Source organism: Centrocercus urophasianus, unplaced genomic scaffold, assembly GCF_019232065.1.
Source record: "Centrocercus urophasianus isolate 14NV4802_14NV808 unplaced genomic scaffold, USGS_Curo_1.0 seq_41, whole genome shotgun sequence".
NCBI lineage: Eukaryota > Metazoa > Chordata > Aves > Galliformes > Phasianidae > Centrocercus > Centrocercus urophasianus.
Genome location: NW_024884989.1, coordinates 4,846,472 through 4,870,605, shown reverse-complemented (window position 1 = coordinate 4,870,605; position 24,134 = coordinate 4,846,472). Strand labels below are relative to the sequence as shown.

General features: G+C 45.3%; 1 protein-coding gene across 3 annotated transcripts in view; it reads left to right on the top strand.

Moving 5' to 3' along the window:
- The first annotated feature begins 215 nt into the window (after positions 1-215).
- ASPSCR1 (ASPSCR1 tether for SLC2A4, UBX domain containing) overlaps positions 216-24,134 on the top strand; it is a 39,872-nt gene continuing 15,953 nt past the window's right edge. The window contains exons 1-9 of one of the 3 annotated variants that reach the window (XM_042833306.1): positions 216-1,469; positions 3,598-3,853; positions 4,262-4,317; positions 5,088-5,202; positions 9,460-9,560; positions 16,104-16,161; positions 16,956-17,029; positions 17,731-18,169; positions 23,390-23,529. In XM_042833306.1, the coding sequence (XP_042689240.1) occupies positions 1,420-1,469; positions 3,598-3,853; positions 4,262-4,317; positions 5,088-5,202; positions 9,460-9,560; positions 16,104-16,161; positions 16,956-17,029; positions 17,731-18,169; positions 23,390-23,529 (1,289 nt within the window). In that variant the 5' untranslated portion in view covers positions 216-1,419. Of the gene's footprint in view, positions 1,470-3,597; positions 3,854-4,083; positions 4,183-4,261; positions 4,318-5,087; positions 5,203-9,459; positions 9,561-16,103; positions 16,162-16,955; positions 17,030-17,730; positions 18,170-23,389; positions 23,530-24,134 lie in introns of those variants that run through there. The other 2 variants (XM_042833304.1, XM_042833305.1) reach the window with 2 other exon arrangements.

Below are 24,134 nucleotides of genomic sequence, written 5' to 3'. Positions count from 1 at the left end.
TCCCGAGCCGCTCGCGTTCCCGCATCCGCCGCGGCCGCTCCCGGTGCCGGCCCGAGCGGAGCCCGGTCCCGACCTGCGGAGCGCTGGAAGAGGGGGAGGCGGTCGTTTCTCTCGAGAGAACGGCGCTCCGCTCCGTGTATGCGGCCGGAGCGGGCGGCTGCAAGCCGGGGAACAAAGAGGAGCGGAGGGGCCCGGATCTGCTCGGAGGGGACGTTGGGGGGTTGCCCGTAGGGTGCGGGGATCGCTCCATCCCCGCCCTCCTTCCTCGAGACTCCGCAGGAGTTTTCCTGCCGCTCCCCGCAGTTACCTGGATGGGGCGGGGGATCTGCAGGCTGTTCTCCCTGGTTGTTCTGTAGTGTTGTGACATTTAAAAAAAAAATCTGGTCAGAAGGCAATGTTAAGTATCTGTTAGTGGGCTGCCTGTCAACCGTAAGAGCAAGGCATGTCCCAAAAATGTAATTATCTCAAAATTCAGCATTACAAACCACGGACATGCAGAGAAAATGCTGCGCTTAGCGCATGTCTGTCTCTAGAGACCAGAAAGGGCAGCTCCTGTACTTCAGCAGCCCCAGGAGGAGCAGGGCTTCAGGCTGTCCTCATCAGGAAATCTATCTGGGATCAAAAAGGTGAAAATAGTGGAATCCAGAAGTAGTAAGTGGAGAGGTTTTTTTGCTGGGCACAAATTAAGGCTGTTCATCTGCTGCAGCTTCATTTTTTTCCTAAGCCTGTTTGGACTTTTAAAGTGTATCCTCAGCACTGAGCATCCTACACGCAAAGCAGGTGCCTTCACAACCTGATCATCATGCTTTGTCTGGTTACTCTTATGACCTCTCAGCCTTTGCTGAGTTGCCCTGTTCCCAGTCTGATTTTTCTTTGTAAATGTTTTCTTTTAGTCAAATCCCGATGGTACCAACGGTACTTCAAGCCAGGAAAGCTGCTGAGCTGAACGTAGCCCTGCACTCAGTCCTGATACATTTTTGGGCCCAGCACAGTGCTGCACCACTGCATCCTAATGCAGCGCCATTCCCATCGCTGTGGGGGTTTGTGGGGCTGCAGGGCTGGGCAGCAGCCGGGAGCTGCTGGAACACATCGCTCTGTGAGGCCTCCGTGCTCCAGGATCGCCGGCGTGGTTGGCGCAAGCAGCTCCAGGAGCTCATGTCCCAGTAGCTGCGAGGCAATGGGACAGGTAATATCACTGAGCCTCATCCTACTTCCTGAGAGAAAAGGATGCCTCCCATCACTCTGACTGGCTCGTGTTCTGTTTCTGTGTTCTCTCTCTTTGGGGAGCTCTGGAATTGGGCTCTGCACCAGCTGCCATGCTCGCTGGAGACACTGGGGAGCCTTAGGGCAAAAAGGGGAGTGTGTTCATGTTGCAGATCTCTGGGCTTTTGTCCAAAGAGGTGAAGCAAAGAGGTTCGAATGCCTGTCCTGCCTATACCTGGCTCCCTCCTGCTGTGCTGTTTGCTCAGGTAACTCAGGGCTTTTCTCAGAGCACTCTTATTCATCCTTCCATCACCCGTATGTCCTCTGTCGCAAGGAGCAGGGGCTGTTGGGAGAGCATGGGGTTCTCAGGGTAAGGGAAGAGCTTCCTTGTGGATGTTTATTGGTACAGTGACACATTGAGTCTGGGGGAACATCCAAGCACACACATTTCAGTTACTGAGTACTGCTTGTCAGTGTGAGAGCTTCACCTTTGATACGAGCCACTCTTTGCTGAGCAGATTGTGTCTGGCATGGCAGGAGGCTCCGTGAGAGCTGTGAAACACCTGCACCACAAGCTGAAGGTGTGGATTTGTTATTGGTAGGAGTAAGGCATGTAGGAGGCCACCAGGAGATTTTTAACCATTGGCAGTAACATGAAGGGAGATGCTTTTTGATTTAGTACCCCTCCAAATGAAATGGCATACGTAATACATTCCAGTATGTCCCAGTACAGTTCAGTACGTTGAAGCTCATTGGACCTTGTTGTACTATGGGAAATGAGACAGAAATGAGACAGCTCTGCTCAAGTTCCTCACCTCATTTCCTAAGTCTTGAAGTGACAAAAAGCTGTGATGGTGGGGGAGATGCAAATCACCCCCCAGAGAGCACTCACCACCAGCTAAAATCCCACTTCTCATGGTCCCACTGCTTCACCACCATCTCTTCTACCATCGGCAGTGCGAAGGATAAAGGAGCTTTGGTGGGATGGTGTATCCTGGCCATGCCTACAGTGCAGAGCTCTGTGTGATGCTGTCCTGGGAGCCCCGGGACTCAGCCGGAGGAAATGCTGTACAGAAATCCTCCTTATTGGGATAAGAGACTGTTGTTCTGCATGATATTTTGGTTACAAGGTATTTCTAGATGTTCACAGTTAATTTCTTACCTATTTGAAAGAAAATAAAAAGGTTGTTGGGTATTTTTTGTGTGTGTTTTCAAGAAATAAAAATTATGCATTATTCCACATGGCTGTGTGAGACTGAATGCAAACATACACAACTTCAGGAATACGTTTTTAATGCCAAGCACTGCTGGCTGCCTGAAAGGTGACTGTGGGGAAGGATTGTGGCGGAAGGTTGGAGCTTGATAATCCTTGAAGCCTCTTCCAACCCAAGCCATTCTATGGTTCTTCTACACTTTCTTCACTGTAATCACTCCTGATAAGCAGCTTTTTGCTGTGCTCCCTGGTAGCACTGCAGGCATCTTCGCCCTGACAGTGGCAGAAGTCTGAATTGTTAAAGATATTTTCAGCTGTTCCCTAATGAGTCCCTCTTTCTTTGTTGCACTTTAATGAGCTCCAGGTTTATTTTCCTCCCCCTCCTTTCTCTCCTGGTGCTTCTAATTTCAGATAAACATTTAAGATTAGAAGCGGCTCAGGATACGTAACATGACTCTTAACCTCTGTGCAACTTTCTGACTCTGACTTGCCATTAAAAGCTTGATCCATCTCTATTCCTGCAACGTGAAGATTTTCAGCTGAAATTACATCCATGGTTTTTTTCTTTTTTAACAGGAGCAACTTTTCTGTACGGGTTGTGTCACTTTCAGATGCAAAATAGGAAACAGCTGCCTTTTTCAGACATCAAATAAGAGCCACCCTGCATTCACAACCTATTTTCAGGCTCTGTGAAAACTGAAATGTATCTTTTAAAAGTTAATGGTTGCTCTATCTCAGCAGCTGTCATTAACACAGCCATTTTAATTGTTTCTTCATACCTTCTGCGAAGGTATTCACCAATGGAAGGGCAGGGTGCCCTGATCTGTGTTTGATACTTGGATTGCTCCCTTATCATAGAGGCACGTTGTGCTATCTGTTGCCCCATTTGTAGGCATGGTGTGACAATGGGCCTTCCCAACAGAACGGAAAGAACAAAAATCACGAATTAAAGACATTTTTGAATATTAGTTTAAACATTACGTTGTACGCTGCAACATCCTGAACTGCTGTCAGTTTATGGAACAGTCCTGGTGCTGGATTTAGAGAGCTGTGCTCAGCAGCCACAGGACACCTGCATCATTCACTTCCCACTGCCTCATTTCTTCTTTGCTGCGCTTAAGAAGAGGAGCGTTATCTTTAACAGCCCTTCCTTAAAAGGGCCTTTTTCTTTTATAAACCAGGCAGAACAGAGCTGGATGGAAACAGCGGGAAAAAGCTTCAGCTAAAGCAATTCCAGCGGCTGACCCTAGCCAAGATAGGAGCAACCGAAGCACCGTGAGGAGCCGACATCGGGAGCGCGTTCAGCACACGGAGGCGGTGCTGGGAGCGCAGGGAAGCTCTGAGGACACACGCAGTGACGGATCCCGGCTCGCTCCGCTCCTCCCGTCACACATCTCACCGAACGGCCGAGCTCGTAGCGCTGCCGGCAGAGCAGAGGTTCGGGCGCAGCGTCGTCCTTTCCGCGCCGTCGCACGGGGAGCCGCGGAGCGCGGGGACGGCGGTGCCGCCGGGCACAGGAGGGGCCGAGCCCGGAGCCACGCGCTGCCTGGCTTCTCCTTCGAGCTCGTCCTTTCGGCCGAGGAAGCGCCGTCCGCCCGCCGCAGGCCCCGCTCGTACCGGGGGGCGGAGAGGGGCGGGCGCAGCGCGGCTCCTCCCCGGGAGGGAAGATGGCGGCGGCGGGCGGGGGGGGCGCGGCGGTGTCGGTGTTGGCCCCCAGCGGGCGGCGGGTCACGGTGCGGGTGGGGCCCGGCACGGTGCTGCTCCAGGTGGGTCCGGGTTGGGGGCGGTGCGCGGCGGGCGGGCCGCGCTCGGAACCGGGTCCCGACATCTCCGTTCTCTCCGCAGATCCTCGAGGAGGTGTGCAGGAAGCAGGGCGGCAGTCCCGCCGAGTACGGCCTGAAGTGAGTCCCCGCGCGGGGTCGGCAGCGCCGCTTCGGCTCCCGGCCGGGTCGAGGCCCGCGCGCGGCTCCGGGCTCTGCGCTGTTCTCCGTGCCGCCCTCGGCCCCGACGGCTTCTCGCCGCCGCCCCGCTCGGCCCGGAAGGCCGCATGGAGCAGGCCGTAACCCGGAGCTGCTCGCTGAGCCGCGATCTGGTTTTACTCGTTGCCACGGCAGTGCGAGGTGCTGTGTGGGGATACACCAGGAAGCGGCCCGTAGTTAGCACTGGGGAGAGAGTGCAGCACATACAGCACAGCTCTGGTGATGCTCCAGAAAGTTGTTTTCTTCACGTTAATCTCAGTGTGTTTTCCAGCGTCAAAGTCCATTCACTTTTGAGGCAGATACTGAAATCCTTCCATAAAAACGTGCCCCTGCTTCTCCCCCTCATGTGCTTTCTCTAGTTCACTGCAGGACCCCTCTGTTGCCTGCTGTTCTGACTGCCTGCCTTTACAGTGAGAAAGCCAGCAGTTTGCCAATCTGACTGGCAGCAGCGTGCCTTGTTGTTTATCATTGGATCTGTGTGATTTGGTTGATGTTTCTCTGACATTTCTCTCATCAGAGCATTGGGGATTTTATTTGTGACTTCTACAAATCGTAGTTTTTGGTATGCTGCATCATCACACTGTATGGCTGACAGCCTGCCCAGAGGCTATGGAGGATGTTAGGTCACTAAAATGATGTGACAGTGGTCTGTGATGGTTCCTGATGTCTTCACCTGTTGTATTTTTCTTTAGGTTTCAGAGAAGTGTGTTGGATCTCACTTTACAGTGGAGATTTGCCAGACTGCCCAACAATGCCAAGCTGGAGATGGTGCCAGTCTCTTGTAATAGAGCGGGAATTGGAAACACGGTATGTTCATTACAAAGGGTGACCTGATTTGTTTTATTTTCAGTCCTGCTGGATGTGATCCTGTCAGATCTAATGAGCAGGAGCATGTTTAGGCTTGGGCAGAGCTCGAGTGAAGGGCCACCCAAAGAATAGTGGAGGTGTGATGGAAAGTAGTTTGGTAACTGGAAGTCTTCGCTTACGGTCCGTATGGTCATGGAGGGTAGGAAGGTTCTTTTGAAGAGCTGAAGAACCTAGCAGTCTTAAATATATATGACCTTAAAGATTGCCGATGGCTTTGCTCAAAAGCTGAGTTAGTTCTCTTTCCCAGTTTCTATTTCAGTTACTGTAGTTTGCCTCCGAGTTTCAACTAAAATCTCAGTTTTGAACAGGATTCACAGTGTATTCACACAGCTTTATCACTTTCTCTGACATGCTGTGTCTAGCAGTGGCCTTATTTATTATTACTGGCAGAGGGCTTATGGGTGCTTTGTTCTGTAGGAGTTATTGTCATCTTCAGGAGACAAATCTTTTTATGCTTGTCATTCTAACGGCTGGAGGCACAACTTAATGGATATGTGTTACTGAGCTTAAACATTTTATGTGGTAAAATCTTATTTAAGCAGTCTGGAAATGAAAGTTTGTCTGTTGCTTAAAGTCATCTCTTTTTTTTTTTTTCTTTTCTGATGTGCTTAATAAGGAGCTTCTCAGATTTTGTGTAAATCTTCAGGTCTGTTGATCTCTTAATGTCTACCTGCCAAATTGTGATAGTGGTATTTTGTTGTAGGTAATTACTTTGGCTGTCACATCAATAAACTCATGCATACATTGAAATTTGAACATTGTTTTATTAGAAGGTTTGGGCTCTCCACTCTGGTTTGCTGTGGGTGTGTTTTGTAGCTTTGGATATCACTAATGTTCACGTTTAGCTTCAAAACTTCCATATGCTTTGTTCTGGTGCTGACGTTTCCTTTTTGACTCTGTGATAAAGAATTGTCTGCTCAAAATGACATCATTTAAAAGACAGAGCAAAACCAAAATACAATCTGGGAGCACACGCTGCAATTTTCAGTTAAAGTTATGATGGCATGAAGTAATTCTTCCAAATGAAAGCAGTTCTGTCAGAATGGTACAGTGATGACTGCCTGAGCTTTGAATCTTGTTTGAGAGACGTTGTACTGAGGGGAAAAATGGTTTTATCTAAAGAAGATGGATGGAGCCCATCAGAGCCTACCAGAAAGGTTGAGAACTGTGTGCTGTGGGAGAAGGGTTATAAGGTGGGGTCGCAGACTTTGGTTGTTGTTAAAGCTAATTAAAATTGTTACTTAGTTGTATTTCAACAAAATAATCTACAGGATTAGGAGTTCTCATAGAGTGCTTGTTGGTGTTTGAAGGAGTTGAGAAGGCAGAGCAAGCATGCTTGCATGTGGTGCAGTCTGAACAGAGTTGCTGTCCCATAAACTAAGAGCAGACACTTCACTAGAAATAGTTTTGTGGGCAATATAAGAAAATACTTTGTAAAAATAAATACAGTTGTCCAAAAGAATTCCTTGCCACTGAGAAAGAGTGTCACGTTCTGTAGGAAATGTAAAACAACTGGGCACTTCTAGGGATTGAACTGATGCTGTACTAACGTGGTGGAGATGTGAACTTGATCACACAGCTTGGTTAAGGCAATGTTGGGGTGAATCTGATTCTGTGCCCTTGGTTATTGAGCAAATTCTCCCTGTGATGGCAGGTGATCTGGGGGCACACTCAGCACAGTTCTGCTGATAAAGTTATTGTTCTTTTGCTTATCTGCTTGTAAACTTAGAGATGATGGGGCCCTGGGCAGCCTGGTTTAGCATTAAACGTGGAGGTTGGTGGCCCTGCATGTGGCAGGGGGGTTGGAGATTCATGATCCTTGAGGTCCCTTCCAACCCTGGCCATTCTGTGATTCTGTGATACCAATGCCTGGTATAATAGTCTTCAACTATTTTACATGGAGACTGGGATTTTTTAAAAAGGCTTTCCCAATTGACTGACTGTGACTTTCTTGACATACTTAGCTTTGAACTGTTGCCCAAGAGACTGATGCAACTGGCAGCCTGAATTTCAGGGCCGGATTCTGGTAGAATGGTGATGTCTGTAGCTGAGGGTAACCTCAGGTTTGTCTTCAGCATGGAAGAAACCAGGAGGTCGTGTTAATGGTGGGCTGAAACCATTGCTTTCTGTTAGCTGGTTGTTGGTGATGCCACCGTGATTCCCATCTCCAGCAGATCAAAATCAGCAGTCCTGCCAGGCCTGGTGGGAGCTGCAGCAGGTGGTAAACACACTCTTCCAAAGAGATTGCAGTATATGGTGTAATTGTTTGGCTGCTAAGCCTTTTCCTTGAGGCTGTTCCTCAGCTTATTCATTTTGGAAGTGCCATTTATTGATTTTCCAGTAGAAGTTTTCTGTAGATTATAAAGGATGCTTCATGAGCTAATAAGTGTAGATGTTCACATTCCAGGTTGGAAAACACCTGTTCCTTTTTTTCTTCTAATGCCACGTGCAAGTATTTAAGAACTTGAAATTGTGCATTAAAATTTGGTGGTTAGGAAGCCTTTGTGAGTTGCAAGTTGCATGGATTGTCTTTTTAGACTTGGCAATAGTTGGTTTGGTCTCCAGTGACTTAAGAAAGACAATTTTGAACCATGCTTGTTGTTCCTGTGTGTAAATGTGCAAGTTATGTTATTTGTTAGGCTTTGGGAAGGCTTTTTGCATGCTGGTGCTTGAGTCAACAGAGCTTTGTGCTGTGTGGGTATCACAACTTGTGCAGCTGCATCAGTTCTGTCCGAGCCATTGGAATTCTTTTAATAGAGCTATGGAGCTTCTAGCTGTACAGTTTCAGCTGGTGTGAAACAGAGCATTTCAGTTCTTGTGGTGGCATGCATGTCATTTGGGACTCTTGCATCCTTTCTCTGTCAGTGTTTCAGTTCATGGGGATACATCGTTCCAATCAGAACCCCCTAACAAGCAGATCTGTTACCCCAGAGTTGATATTTTTCCACTGCCTTTCACTGCACTGTTAGAACAGTTATGAGCTGAGCAGTGCTGGGAAAGTGAGCATTGAGAGGAGCAGATCTTGGGCTGTGGTACAGAGGCTAAGGCTGAGTTTGCCTCTTGCACTGAACGTGTTCTCTGCAGAGCTCCCTTGTAACCGTGACCCCGTCAGCTGCTTTCAGTGCTGTTGAATGCTTCTGTCAAAGTCTCCTCTTTTGGCTTCCCTTCTCACTTTTTCCTGTTCAGCTCCCTCCAATTGCTTGTTCCAAAGATCCTCCGTATTCCATTTCACTTCTTTCAGGCTCTGGCTTGAGCTCCTTCTCTCTCCCCTCTGCCTGCACCTTCTGGCTCTAGCTGGCACACACGCTTCCTTCAGAGTCGTTTCTTTTGACTCTGAGTAGATATGCAGACGTGGTGGTGAGGATCGACTGCAGTGAACTCATAGCTGTGCAAACATTGCAATATTTGGAAAACAGTGTGACTTCTCTTTTTTCCATCCTCTGTTTCAAAAGGAGATTTTATTTTTAAAAAGGGCTCCATTTTTTTTTTTTTTCCTAATTTTCCCTGTCACCGTAGGGTTATTGGAAAGTCAGGAATATTCATTGTGTAAGAACATTTCATAACAAATAAATGTCCTCTAGAGTTCTTGACAATATTTAATGGAGAAGCAAAGTCTGGAGTCCAGAGAAGTCCTTGCAGAATGATACTGGCCGGGCTGGTGGATGTCTGGATGACAGAATCAGATCTGTTGTCCTGCTGTTTCTGTAGACAGAGGTAGTAACAATAGCTGGTGTCATGCTGTGCGTTCGTAAGAATGCACTACAGGTTGTGCAGCTGAGAGATTCATGTCAGATTATTTTAATGGTAATTTACTGGCAGCACTGTGTGCGCTGTGAGCTTGGACTCTGAAAGCAAAGCTGTTAATTGCATTCAGCAAATCTTTCCAAACTGAGGTCATGTGGTCATGTTAAATTTTCAGTGATGTGAGAAGATGCTGCGGTGCTAATGGATCACCCAGGGGAATCTATTTGCTGGAGAACTGAAACTATCGTATTTGTACCAGAATAATTTGTTACAGATACTAACTTTGAAGATATTTGAATCAACATTTGTATCTAATGCAGTCGCTAGCAGCAAGTGCTTAGAAGGAAGTTGCATTTTTTGGATAGCAATGATTCTAGAGATTGAAATGGCGAAGAAAGTTGCAAAGAAAAGGGTTTTCATTCAGTATTTATAATTCAGCATGTTTTTCTGTAGGTTCGGATTGCACTGCAGTTAGATGATGGCTCCCGTTTGCAAGATACCTTTCTCTGTCAGCAGACCTTGTGGGAACTTCTGAACCATTTTGCAAAGACCAGGTGAGCAATGCAGTGAAAAAAATGCGTGTTTGAATCGATGTCTGTGTGACAGTCTGTAGATGCAGTTACAGAGCTTTCTGCTTTAACACCAAGTAAGCAGCTGCTGGTTCTCTTCCCTTCGGTCCCCAGTGGGATGGAGGAAGAGAACTGGAAGGGAGGAGATTAGAAAGTTTATGATTTGAGATAAATGCAGTTTAATAAGTAAAAAACAAAACAAAATTAACACACTCTTGCTTCACCTGGTAGAAGGGGTTCTTAAGCAGGTTGCTGTTGCTTTTGGGACTTGTTGTCATGCAGATCTTCAAGGAAATCTGGAGCTCTCAGCAAGCAACATGGAACCTTCAGAAGACTGATTAAATCCTATCTAAATGGAAGAAAATCTGGTCTTACATTTATGAAATATATACATGGTTAGAAATCTTACTGTTTGAGTCCAGTTTTAATTGAGTGCTTTCTTTTGTCTTTAGTTTTGACTTAAAGATGCTGTATTGTTTCAAGATGTCAAGCTAATAAACTTTTCTCTACAGACAGTTCTTTTTTTGTGGCTTGGACGATGTGGCAACCATTCTATTCCAAACAGAATTTCCAAATCTAGGTTATTTTTTTCTATTGTAGTTGGATTTACCTTTCTCTTGATAATGTGGCACTTGAGAACCTGTATTTCTGTCTTGTTCTTTCTCTTGCATTGCCTGCCTTCTGCCAGTTGCTCTTGGCTTTTTCTAATGTAACTGGAGAACTTCTTGCTTCTGTTGCCTATTAATTTCTTGCTCCTCTGAACAGATGCTGTATTACAGTATTGTGCAAGCAGGAAGTTTTTTTGCTAATTTCTCAGAACGCTCAAACATTGATCAATCTGAGGAGGTGGTGGCCTTCTGTCTGCAGTGTTCTTATGTCTCTGAGGCTGCGGTGCTCAAAAAGCTGCAGAGTGAGTGGTCACTGGGAAAGGAAGGGGGATGAAGAAGTTGCTTTCAGTGAAGCTCAGCCTTTCAGCAGAGGCTTAGAGGATGCTAAGTGATGGATTGCTGTGCACACTGAGTTGTAGCAGTTGCCCAATGGCAAAATGGCACTGGTTGGCATTAGCCTAATGTGTACCTGCAGGAACAACTTTAGCTGAAGTTTAAAGTCACTTATTCTGAACTGCTCGTGAAATAACTGAAGAAACAGAGTTCTGGAGTTGAACTGGCCGACCTTACCTCAGTATGTCAGGTAGTACAGTTGGACTGTGTGGCTTGAGTTGCTCTGGAGCTGTTGCAGGGTAAAAGAAGTAATTCTTTGGACCTCCCAGTGATGTGCTGTTCATTTTCTGTCAGCTTAGCTCCTGCACTGCCCCACAGGAAGATCAAATGAGGACCTGGTGTTGGCCCGAGGGAGGGAGATGGGATCGTGGGGTCCATCAGAAACATCACCACAGTAGTTACTGCTTATTTCCTGCACTTCCATCTAACTCTCCCTAACTCTCCTCGTAGTATTTGTGCAGCTTTGTGGGGATATGTAGTGGATTCAGCTGAAAAACAGTGTTTTCCTTAGGTCAGTTTCCCAATCCAGTTAAGAGCTGTCTCACATTTGGTTACGACAAGAAGTGTAACATGTCAGAAATAAAGATCCAAAGGGGGAAACAGATGGGTAGGAATGGTTTATGTCAGGTTTTCTACTCAGCATTTTGTATCACCAAACAATAGTTTGAGGAAATGCTTGAGGTAGTCTAAAGTGGTACAAGTGAGTCTTATTCTTCTCACTAATGGTGAGATCTACTGTCTGGCATTTACTCTTAAGTCAAAAGGGACAGTCTGCATATAAATGGCCAGACAGAAAATAATTATTTTTATTTTCTGGTAGAGGAAAGAAACAGGCAAGAGAGCAGCAAAGACCAGGTGTTCTGGGTATTTGAAGGCTTCTCTTGAACCTTCCTACATCCTTGGTGCCTGTGGGAGGAGAGGAGTGCCTGTTGCAGTTCAGGAGCTGCCAGATTAGTGGAGCTTTTATTTGTTACAGGTTGTTGTAACACTAGTAGTTAATATGCATAGTGCTTTTTTTAAGGTTATAGCTGCCTCTCTATTCTAAGTGTACAGTATTCTAACTTCAGTTCGTGAGGCTCAGCTGTTCCCTTCTGCCCTGTGGAAGCTGGGCTCAGAGGCTGGGGTGGACTTTGTAGACTTGTGATTGAACTCAAAAAGCAGCAAAGATGGTGAGTGTGACGACAAGCTGGATCTGCAGCCATACACTCAGATTCTGTGGGCTGTGCTGTTTTCCAGTGCGCGCTGACGCAGTTGACTGGTTAGTAACCAGTCAACTAATTGGTGACTTCTGCTGAATCTTCCCTTCCAGTTTCCAAGTGGAGACGTTTTCCTGGAATGCTCAGCCGCTGTAAGTGCGTGAGGGGAAGTATTCTAAATCCACTGGAATTTCCCCCAGGTCTCCAGCATCCATCTTGGCTAATTGGGTCTGAAGAAGGTCTGGAAGCTATTGTCAGGCTGCTCCTCCTCTCAGCATGCGGCAGTCCTTGCACAAGATGTTTACAGGCCCTGTCAGATCACTACATGGAGGAATCTAATCTGCTTGCCGTTCCCCTTCTAAAGAGCAGCACATCAAAGAAATGACAATGTGTTTGATGTATGTGCTTGCCTCAGTGAATGAATGTAATGGATTAACAGCAGCTGGAGGAGGAGCCTGCTGGCTTACCAGAGTTATACGAAAATAAGTCTCCCTGGGATCTTTGCGTGGAGTCTGTTCTTCAGAGACTGTTTGAAGGACAAGTGGTGGATGCCCTTTTAGCATCAGGCCTGGGAGAGCTGTTGCTTTGCAGTCTCCCACTCTTGCCCCTGTGACAGCTTCAGTAGCTGTGTAGATTGTTTTACATGGAAGTGATTGCAGTCTGGATGCTTGAAGGCCATTCTGACAATGACTGTGACTCTGCTACCTTTGTGGTAGGGAATTCATTCAGTTCAGATATTTTTTCACACATTTTAGAAGGCTGTTCAATCAAAGGATTCCTTGGATTGAAGTGGAAAGAAATTTTGGAAAGGTGAATGGAAGTAGGTTGTGTAAGTCGAATTAGTTTCCTCTCTTCTTGGACTGTTTGGTGAACGTGTATTCCATTGCATCCTAGCTTCTAGCATCCTAAATAGTGATCATCAGCATTTTCTGACAGATGACCTCAGGTTTATGTTTTTATTCCCCTGAGCTGTTTTTATCTGCCATTTTCTGTGGCTCCAGAGAGAAACTGCAGCCTATAAAGTCTGCACTGTTTCCTCCATATCTCAGCAGCCCTTTTTTTATTTTTATGCATTTTGATGAGGGCTTTCTGTAGGGATACAGGTGATCTTGGTTGGAAGCAAAAATGTTAAAAGCAAACTGAAGATCACTGTCTGTTCTGGGTCGCCTGGAGAAGTCTGAGCATGCACAGCCTGTGAGGTTGTGCTGACAGTCTCTTATGTGCTATTTTGTTCCAAACTTCCAATCAGGAGACAAATTGTGGGGTTGGTTGCGTTGTTTTTTTGCCTTAAGTCATCAAGGTTTGCATTTCATACCAGAGTGTAAGCAGAGCCCACCCTTTATTGCAGACTTGCTTCCCCCCACCATGGGATTGGGAAGAGGCAAAGTGACAGCTGCAGAATGCCTCTTGAGACCAGCCTTACTCTGAGGTTTCTGACAGCTTGAGCGTGTCCTGGATGCTGATGCTTTGCTGCCATTGCTTCAAATACTCCAGCAGCTGCAGTATTTATAAACACAACTGCAAATAGGGTCTTCCTGGTATATGGGAAAATGCCTGCAGTAATGGAAGCAGCTTCCCTTCCAACACTGGTGGTGATTGCAGTGCCTCCAGTGTCTGAGTAACAGCAGAAAAAGGGTCACATAGGAATAGTCATATTGGAGCAGAAAGCTGTTTGTCTGCTGCAGATTGTTTCCTGCAGAGCATCGTGTATGGCTTTTTGTCTTTGGCTGAGTGTAAGTGATTGCAGAACTGCATGTGGTTGCAACCTATTTTAGGTTGTTTCGGTGTTGTTTCTTTTTTTTTCCTTTGAACGAGAAACTTAATTGTTTTTCATAAGCTGAAGCTGGGCTGTAATTAGGATGCTGTGGGCATGGCTGTCACCTACTTCTTGCATGATGGCATTTGGTACGTTGGCTGGGAGAAGTGTGTTTTCCCTTCCCTCCCCCCTCAAAAAAGAAGAGGTACCTCGGTACTGTCAACCCATTCAGATCTGTTGCAGTGGATCTGATAGCAGTTCTCAGCCCCTCACATCCCTGAACAGAACTCGTATCCCAGCGCTGGTTTTACGTGTTGCTGTCTATGGATTTGTTGGGTATAGCAAGTGGGGCTCATCAGTTCGGTAGCGACTCGCCTTATCCTGTATCACCATGCTGCTGCACGCTTTATTTGGAAAGGTTTAAACCTGTAGATCGAGGCTGGAGATAGGCAGCTACAATTAAAGCAAACAGGAATCTGAATTCTGGTCGGTACTTAACTGGTTTGCTCCCCCACATCCTCCATCTGGAACTCTTTGATGTGCTCTTGCTCTTGAGGATTACACAAGCATTGAGTACTGTCAGTTCTCAAATGGCACTCCCAATTCTCAGTGACTCCTCCTTGCAGCTACTCTGCTTGCATTTCTCTGAAGCTGTGTTTTGAGTCCTAAATGTGAGTGTCCATGGTGAATTTTCCCACAGTTTAATGCCCATTTCCCCCTTGTTCTTTTCTGCTCTGTAGACTGGCTGACTCCTCCCCTGTTCCATTTGCTTTGTCACTTTGTACCAGAGTAAATAAATTCATATTTGGCAAAACATTGATTACATGTGTATTCTTCTAAGCTGCTAAACTGTGATGTATTTTTGGACACAACAGAGAGACTACAAAGACATTGACAAAGTTATTGGTGTTCTGTTACTCCTGTTGAGCATTATGATGACACTTAAGGTTATTGGAATCACTGCACTGCAAACAGAATGTTGCATTTGGGTACACAGACTCATCTCCTACTGTGCACAGATAAGGTGCTCCTCAGTGAAGCTGAGAGATGCCTCCAAGCAGGACATGTGGGAACAGAAAGTCAAGAAGTAATGGTGTGAAATGATTCTCTACAGTGCAAGGGAGGAGTCTAACCAGTCAGCCAAAGTGATCACACAGTGTACAGCAGAATGGCAGCCTGCACCCTCCTAGCTGTATGCTGGGCCAAAGCAGTTCTGGTGCTGGAGGTTAGCACCTGCCATGATTCTTTCTTAGCTTGAATGCTGAGACTGTTGGAGCCAAACTTGGTTCCCACAGTTAAGCACTAAGACTTGCTAGCTGTCTGACCAAAATTCTGGTCAAGTGACTTATTCATGTTTACAATGGAAGCTTCTCCAGAAATGAAAGGTGCAGAAAGCGTGTGACAGTTATCGCAGTAGAATTTAAAGAGGCTTTTTTTTTTTTCTTTTTCCATTAATTAACTCTACACTGATACAGAATAATGATTTCTGATAGGATTCTGAGTAATATCCTGGATATATACCTTCACATTTTGTAGTGCAGGAGCACACATGATTCTGCATGCTGTGGGCACTACTGAGCACATGAATAATCTTGGATGAGTGAGAGCTGAGACTTGCTGTGATGGACAATGATTGTCTTTTTCTTTTCCATCTTCTATATTCATTTCCATCTTCTACATGGTCAAATGAATATGTAATAAAGATTCTACTTGGTTTTCTCAGAACTGCTTATTGTGAGAAAAATGGGAAAAGAAGCATCTTTTGAAGAGTAGCATGTTGGGGCTGTCATCTCAGCCTTGAGCTATTTTTTCCTCTCCTGTATGCTATGAATCATTCACTGAGGTCTTCTGCAGATGGCCTGTCATTGCCTTGCATCATTGCCTTGTTGGAATGCTTACCTGTGGGCTTATCTTCACCTTTTTTTTCCTACTACAGCAGCCTTTTCTTTGGCTTTGTTTTGTCCCCAGTCTCCATAATCTAAAAGCCTGTGCTGTTTTTAAATCTCTCTGACACTAGGACAGCTCTTTGTCCTTACCTCGTTAGGTTAGGTTGTGGTTGGACTTGATGGTCTTGAAGGTCATTTCCAGCCTGAGTAGTTCTATGATTCTATGATTGTGTTCATTTGTTTTAGAGAACTATTTCATTCTGTTTGTTGCTGTGCATACAAGGAAAGAAACTGACCATTCCTTAAAGAAAATGTAGTCTGTACCATCGCCAGCAATTGAACTTAAGGCAATACTTGGGTGTCTTCGACTCTTCTGTGTGGTGTTATGGATTGGTCAGTGAAGCACACCAAGAATGATGTTGAATTTGTCAAGTAGGATGGATTTATTTCAAGATTAGCTGGAATTATTTCCTTGTTTTTGAACTTTGATGGTTGTGTTTAAGGAGCAGTGAATATGTTGGAATGCATTCTTAGTGTCTAATACTGATTCTGTGAGCTGTGTAGTGGCCGTTGATGGAGTAACAGGGAGAGAAGAGAGTGTTTCTAGCTGATTTCACTATTTCTCTACCTTGGTTTTGGAAGGAATAGACTGCTCTACAGATGCTACAGTGTTTTGTTCTTTATTGCAGGGAGTTTCTGGAACAGCATGGTGAATTCTGCCCGGTCTGTATTTACATGCGAGATGAGGTAAGGCAGCAAAGCCCTCTTAACTGTCTTCTGCCTCTAAAATATAAGGAAAACTTAGCCCTGCTTTCCAACCTGGAAAGTGTTTCTTTTGAACTTTCTTGAGAGGGGAAGTAGAAAAATGTTGGTCTTTTCAAAGCCTGACAAGTCTGTATGGAAAAAAGTTCTCTTGGAACATAACCCTGGGCCGGTTAGACCTCTGAGCCCATAAAATGAGCTCAGTGACCTGTTTGTGTTTTTCTTTCCAACATCTTTTAAAGCTCGAGTCAAAACAGTGGTTTCATTTTAATAAATATTTGCTTTTCTCCCTGTTTTGATCTTTTGCTGTTAATGTTTTGTTTAAAATCTTGTATGTGTGTATTATGGAATTTGCTCTCCCTAGCAGTCGCCTTTACTTCCCACTGACCTCTGTGGACATATTGTCTTTATTCTAGAACAGGTCATTACAAGCAGATGGGAGGTGTGTGCAATGAAATCAGCCATCTCCTAGCTCAGAGATATTGCCTGGTTTAACTACTGACATAAAAATCATGCTTTGCTGTGGCTGGATCAGGTTTGATTGTATGCGTGGGACAGAAACATGCATCTTCTTTTCTATGAAGATAATTTAATAGTGAATTTGTTAAAGCAACGCAGGTGAATACAGATGGATTAGGGTTTCATTTCTAACTGTGCAGTGTTTTGAGTTGTTTCTGGTGCTATGTGGTGGTTGTTTTAATGCAGACTTCTTTCTAGAGCGACCTCTTTACATACTCTCAGGTAGGCAGTTGCTGTAATTTCTCCTCTGTTTGTTACAGATCTCAGGAAAAGATGCACTAGAGAAGACAACACTGAAGTCACTTGGTCTGACAGGAGGCAGTGCTATTGTCAGGTTGGGAGGAGCAAGTTTGAGCTCTTTGTTTTGTATTTTCACTCCAGTGAAATTGTTTTGTCCAAGTATCAGGGAAAGAAGCACGAAAAAATGTTAAAAAAGACAAACATCACTGTGCTCAGTAATTACTGTATTTGCCTGTTTATCTGAAACTGCTGCCCAGATGTGCTTCCCACAGCTGCAGATGCTGGCGCCGACCAGTTGTACGGATTAAAGGGGCTTGTTTGCCTCTTGGTTTTTTCTTTTTGTCTTTTTGTTGTATTTTTTTTTTTCTTTTCTATTCTCCCCCCCCCTAATTTTCTGCCTTTATTTATTTATTATTTTAAGCTTTCAAACTCTGCAGTGCCTCCTGCTGACTTCCTGGTTTGATAAGGTGGGAGTCAGTGATTGTGCAATCATCAAGCTAGTTCCTTCCATTCCTTACAGTGTGGATGGAAGGCAGAAATGATTAAAAACTGTGCTTTACATTGGACTACTGTTTGTTTTTTTTTTTCTTTAAGGTAATTTTATTTTCTTCCTGTGGAGAGAGTAGTTCCTGTTCTGTTTTTACCCCCTTCTGAATTTCAGAGCAGTCAGAATAAGCGGATTATTAAAATATAGTCTAGCCAACTCCATTGCATCTTGGTCATGTTGAGAATAGGAAGGACAGTACTGTCACTAAAAATGACTTTTTGGTGTGTGTGTGTGTGTCATCTTTTAAGGGTTGTCATGAAGAAATGCAGTTTGTCTGGTCAGGAGGAAGCAGCGGATGCCACAGCACAGTGTGATGAGCCAGTAGTAAGGCCCAGCTCTACTGAAGGAGCAGTGGATGTGCCCCTACCTCAGACACAGACATTCCCTGCGGTCTTGGATCACAGGGATGAGGCCTTGTCTATAAACAACTGCACGGACGAGCAAGACTCTGTTAGAGAATCTAATGCCAGCTTGGAGGAGCCGTGTCCTCCCTCAGAGTCCAAGTCTACCCCATTTGTCCCTTTTTTTGGAGGTGGGCAACGTCTGGGGGACTCTTCTGTGTCTGCACCACCTCTCGAGTTAGATATGCCATCTTCAGAGCTGCCAACGACTTTCTCTAGCCCTGGAGGCCCTTCTAAGCCAAAGAAGTCTAAGAACAGCCAAGAACTGCAGAAGGAACAAGAGCAGGTAAAATAATTTGTTTGCGGTCAGTCTTTGTATTTTCCCTTGCCCTTAGCTGTGCTCCTGAGAGGGGAAAGATGTTTTAATATTTGTGTTAGATGCCATGATGTCATACATAGAGTTCTGCCAAGAAAGTGCTGCGTTTTTACTATAGGACTTAGGAAAGCTGGATGTTTATGAGTTTACATGCTGTCCAGAAGTAAGAAAAGCTTTGAACCTTGAAATATTTTTAAAATGATTGGTTGTAATGGAGGCAAGGCAAGTGCATTAGGAACGCGGTCCAGAAGCACTTTTATTTCTGCCTTAAATTTAATAAAAAGCTAAATTTCTTTAACAAATGCCTGCTGTCACCTGAGCCCTGTTTGTCTGCTCTCTCCTGTGTAGTTTTACTACAGATGAACAGAATTTGGCAAGGCTTGTATTTTGTAATTCTCTGGAGATGCTTATTGCTGCATGTGGCTGACTTACCTTCTGCGTATCGGCCAGATACACACCTGGTACATCTTCCCATACTGAAAGGGATTCCCTTTCTACTCATTGTATGTCCATGTCCTAGGAGTGGAAGTAGTCTTAACAAGTATGTTGCAACCTGATTTCATGCCTATCATGTGCTTCTAAGGTCTGAGAAGACTGTGTTCTTCAGTCTTAAGCTGTAAGGCATGAAACACTGAACTCCATAGTGGTGTGATTGTAAAAGCAGTATCCCATGCTGGTGGTGGTTAATATCTGCTTCCTCAGGTCTTCTGTCTGTAGTCACTCTGGCTTGCAGTTTCTGCTGATGACGTGGTAAATTGTAAGGGCCACAGATACAGGAAAGGAAGTTTTCAGTTACAGTTGCATCAGTCTTGCTGAACTGTAAATATTTGAAAAATGAGGTCTGGACCTCTTCCATTCAGTCTTCCTTATAGAGGTGTATTCTGTCTTGCTTTAAAATATCCTGTTTCTTCAATAAACCCTGCCTCTCATTAACTCTTTTTCCACAAATACAAATTGTGCATCTATCTGTGTTCTTGGTGTCTCTGAATTAAAAATATGTGAGTTAAAAATAGAACTGCTGTAACCCATACAGCGATACCAACACTGATGACTGAAGAATGCTACGTCGTCATTACAGGATGATCTCTGAATAATGTCAAGTTTACTTTCTGTAGGGCAGCAATGCAGAATTGGGTGCCTTCAGAAAGGTTGGGTACGTCTGATAAGAAGCCTAGTATGAGAGGTGTCAGCAGTATTTCCATGTTAAGTTATGGAGTTGTTGGTTTTGAAGTGTGTTGGGAGTTTCATGTCCCTGCTTCTCTGTGACCGGCTCCTTCCTTTGTCCCTTCACTCCACACGTCATCAGGATGGCTGGATTTAATCTTCAGAGGTCTCCTTTGTTGTTTCCCAGCTTTTAGTACCTCTTAGAGTTGGAGTTCGGTGTTTATCTTTAGCTCTGAACCAGCCAAGGGATTAAACAATGGAAAGCCATATGTAGGAAGAAAAGACGCCTGATGCTGTTCCAAGGGAGCTCAATCCAGGAAGAATTTAACAAGGCTATGCGTATGCCCTCACACTGATGGAGAGATTCTACCTTGGTTGACTTCTTTGTGGTTGCAGTCCGTTCTTGATGAATTTCAGAGTTGTTTAGGAGAAGCCAGACCCTGGAAGGACCCTGGAGCAGTTACAAATGTAGCAGGAAGAAGCCTTGCCAACCCAGTGGTGAATGTTTTAGTATATTAGAAACATGTTTGGGTCTTTTTAATCAGTGTTATTTAACCTTTTGGAACGGGCTCTGAGCACGGAGGGCTAAACAGTAGGCCGTGCAATTTATCCAGTGTAATGCATTGCTTGCTTCAGTGACACTCTCACCTATGAGGGATTCGGAAAGGAGGAGTTTCAGTTGTATCTGAAAAGGAAGGAAAAGCACGAGGGTTTGCTGCTCTTCTCCATCTGCAGTCTGCGCTTCTCCGCATGCTGACTGGAGAGACAGAGCTAATTTTGTAATTTTACTGGCTACAGCTTAATGGGAAGCTGTGCTGATGGGCACAGAGCTGTGCTGCAGTGGCCTGGGGACTCTGGTGTGCAATCCAGAATCTTGTTCAGAAGTGCAGTCCAGTTCAATCCACTCGGAGGCACTTTGGGAACTGGCTTCCCCTCCAGTTTGAGAGCAGCCCTGGGAGCAGCTGCAGATTCTGTTGGGGGGGGCTCTGCCCTTGTGTTAAACAGCATGTGATTTTTGACTGCTGTTTTCAAGCCCTTTGATCTCTGGTGCTTTTGCAGCTGATTGATTACATTTTGTTCCTCCTCCATTCCTGCCATCCTCTGCTCTCAGCAGCAACAGCAGAGCGGAGCTAGCCACATGGCATCTGCTTTTTGTCCCTTTTCAATCCTGAGGGGGGGAAAAAAAAAACAAAACAAAACAAATTATTTTTAAACATCAAAGGTCCATTTTTGTAAAAGAATCTTCCCATTAATGCTTTGCCTGTGTGTGGTTTTTGGAGCCGAAGAGAGGCTGGATAAAATCTGTGCTGGCGTCCCTTCGTTTCTTAGGCTAAAGATGGTTTACAGACAGCTGCGTGCTGACTTTGATGTCAGAACATTAATTATTAGAAGGTAACTTTACACCAGATTCCCCTGGAGATTAGAGCTCCCTGAGGTGGTGGGGAGGAGATGGGTCTCCAAGGAGATCTTAGGGCTCTGGTAAGCACAACAGCCTCCACTATCCTTAAAGCTGGAGAAAGGTTTTCCTCAGCTCACCTTCTTAGGGCCAGAGCAGCGACCTTGGAGTGAATTGCTTCCTTTGCAGTTGATGGTATGGCATAGACTGCGGTTACATAGGTTGTGTAGCAGACACTGCTGTGAATTGATGACTTCAGCCCACTGTTGGGAAGCGTGTGATGTTGTGGCTTTGGTTGTAGAAGCAGAGATTTTGAAGAATTGCTATTTTGGGAAGGTGACAAACCATAACGCAGGTATCGCTGCAGAACGGTGGCAGCAAGTGTGTAATTCTTCTGAGTCAGATAATGGGAGGTAGAAGCTGCCTTACAGTCACCTTTCACTGCCTTCTGTCATGCAAAGAGTACCACACCTGGGCTGGGAAGTGATTTGGCTGACCTGGTGTGTTCTGTTTCCAAAATTGCCCTTGGATTCTGCCTGTTCCTTTGGCTGGTGGGTGATGCGTTGCAATAAGGCTTTATTGAAAGTACTCAGACTGTGAGGTGCCTGATGGGACTGGCTAAGTGAGTAAATGGTAATGGATAAGGAAACGGGGATAAGGTGGTTGGTTAGTGGGCTTTGGGCAAGGAGAGAATTGGTGGAGCAACAGCAGAACCCTTTTTCTCTGAAGAGTTTCTCATGCCTGTAAGGAGGCAACACGCCTGGTTGATTCCAGTGGGTGTGAAATGTGTAGCAGAAGAGATGTGATGATGTGGCAGCCTTTGCATCCTCGGGGGCAGAACAGTCATGTCTTCTGGCTGCTGAGCAGTGCCTTGTAGATACCTCATGCAGCTCTTTGATCGGAATCAGAGTGCCACGCAATTCTGAAATCAAATTGCAGAAGCTTTGAAAAACAAGTTCAGAACGCTTGGATCATTTTTCACTCATTACAGCTCACTCCATAACTCTCGTTGTTGGGACTGAGCTGAAATTGTCATGCTAGGAGGTTCTTACTGTAATGGTGTGTGCAGTCTTGCTAGATGTTCACATTTGCTCTTCTGTATAGAAAACTTTCTGTTTCTTCGTATTAAGTTGCAGCTAAGTACTGTGTCAGTTTGAAAGTCGTTGTCAGCAGCATTCAGGGTTGGCTAGGAAACAGGAGAAAATGATCTAGCTGTGTTTCAGCTCCCATCTGTCTGTGCTGGGCTGGTGCAGGTACGCTGCAGAGTTAAGTGGAGGCGTCTTGAATGGGGCATTTATCTATGGGAAGCAGTATGTTTTGTGTCCAGTCCTATAGGCTGGAGAATGGCTGCGGGGGGGACGTTCCACAAGTCTTTTCTCTGTATGCGTGTGTTCCGAGTGAAATGAGATGTGCCTGATGGGTGGGGAGGCTGGGCTAACCCTGATGCCAGCCTGGCCTTCCCAGCCCCTGCTTGCAGCGCTGAGTCCTGCTGTGCTGCTCAGCATCGCTCCCTGCAGCAGCCCCGCGTTCCTCCCTGCGCCCAAGGAAAGAAAGCTGCAATCAGGGTCTTTCACCCTCTAGTTACAGAGGGCTCTGCTCAGCTTTCTAAATGTAGCCAAGGTTCCCACCCATACAACCTCGCTCTTCTAATTTCTCAAATTACCCTTTAGTGCCCGCAAATAGAGTGGATGTTGCCTTGTAATTTGTTGTCTCTTTTGACAATTGAAGGAGACTCCTTCTGTTCCCAAGAGGCCCGAGCCTGGGGGAAGGGAGATGGAGGGCAGGCGTTCAGGCATTCATTTGGATTGGAAAGAATATATAAGGGAATATAGGGGGGAGAAATGGGAAACAGATTTGTTCGTAGAGCTTAGGGCTGTGTTAGGCCAGCTGTAAAGAAATGCTTTATTAACTATCAAAACTTTTGTTCTCGTGGGGCTCCTCAGTCATGGACTGCTTTCCCCTGCAAATCCTGCTGCCTGGAGTACAGTGCACTGCTTCAAGGCTTTGGGCATTTAAAGATGTCTAGGTCTTAAAAAGTCTGAATTGTTCAAGAGTAAATAGGCATATAACAGCCTTATGTGTATGTGACCCTTCTAGTGGTTATGTTCACAGTCAGTGCCAAGTACTTTTAAAAGTGCAAAGCAAAATGGGTTTAGTTGTCTAAGGGATTTAGTTGTCTGTGTTGGATGAGAGTTGGGTCACGGACCAGAACCCAGGTCAAAAAGTTGAAACATGTCTGATAAAACCCCACAGTGACTGAGTTGAGAGAATTCAACAGGTAAAAGGATGGCTCTTTAAAGTAAGGAAACATGGGTTGAGACCTGACTGGGAACTGGTGCTCTTGGCTCTATGGCAAGAGAGTGCAAAGCAAGGAGAATGGAAGGTATGACGACAGGCAGGAGTACACGGCTTATAAACAGCTTGAAAGGGCAGTTTGTAAGCTCTGGTGCTTAGAATAGCACCTGTACTCGTTGTGTGATGCCTGTGGGATGGTCAGGGAGTGGAGTACTTCCTTAGCATCATGAATTCTCAACTAGTGGTTGTAGATCAGTTTGCAAGCACTCAGGAACCTTACAGTGTGAGCAAAGCAGTGCGTTTAAGACTAATCCACACCTGTTTGTATTCTGTAGCTTGTAGAACGAGAGCCACTTCTGTGTCACCCAGACCTGCTGGATCCACTTCCTGCTGACCTGGAAGACCTTCCTGATGACTTTTTTGAAGTCACGGTGGACGATGTACGGAAACGTTTGGCACAGCTGCAGAGTGAGAGGCAAGTTCCCTTTGCACTGGTGACTGTGTTTGCTTCCTATCCTTCTGCTGAGTGCAGACACACTGTGCCCCTGCTGCTGGCTGTGGTTTCTGGGGTAAGGGTTGTAGGTAAGTTACTGGGTATGGAATTAATGATAAGCACTGGAAATCTCTACCCTTTGTGCAGTTTGATTTCAAAGGCTATGCCATGTTTCTGTTTAAAGAACCTTTGTGTGTGAACTAGTTAACTGTTTGTGTTTGGGTTAATTGTTTCACTTGAAAGCTTCACTTGAAAGTTTCATCATGAAGTCTGTGATGCCTGGGTGGTGATAACTTTATCTGAGAACCTGAGCTAGTCAGGGCCAGTCCCTCACCAAAAAAAGGAGTGAAAGAAAGGTTCCTTCCTGTCTTCTACACTTCAAAGAGTTAATCAAAGCTACTTAACACCCCATCTCTTTTTTTTTTTTTTTCTTTTTCCTTCTCCTTTGTTCTGAAAGATAAGCCACTGTCTTTTATATTAGATGTGCTATTATTTGCTGGAGGCTCAAAACAGTGGTGAACTCCTGCTTTCTGTTTTGATGTGACTTCATATTAACTACCAGGAATTAAATGGCTGGAATTAGTAAC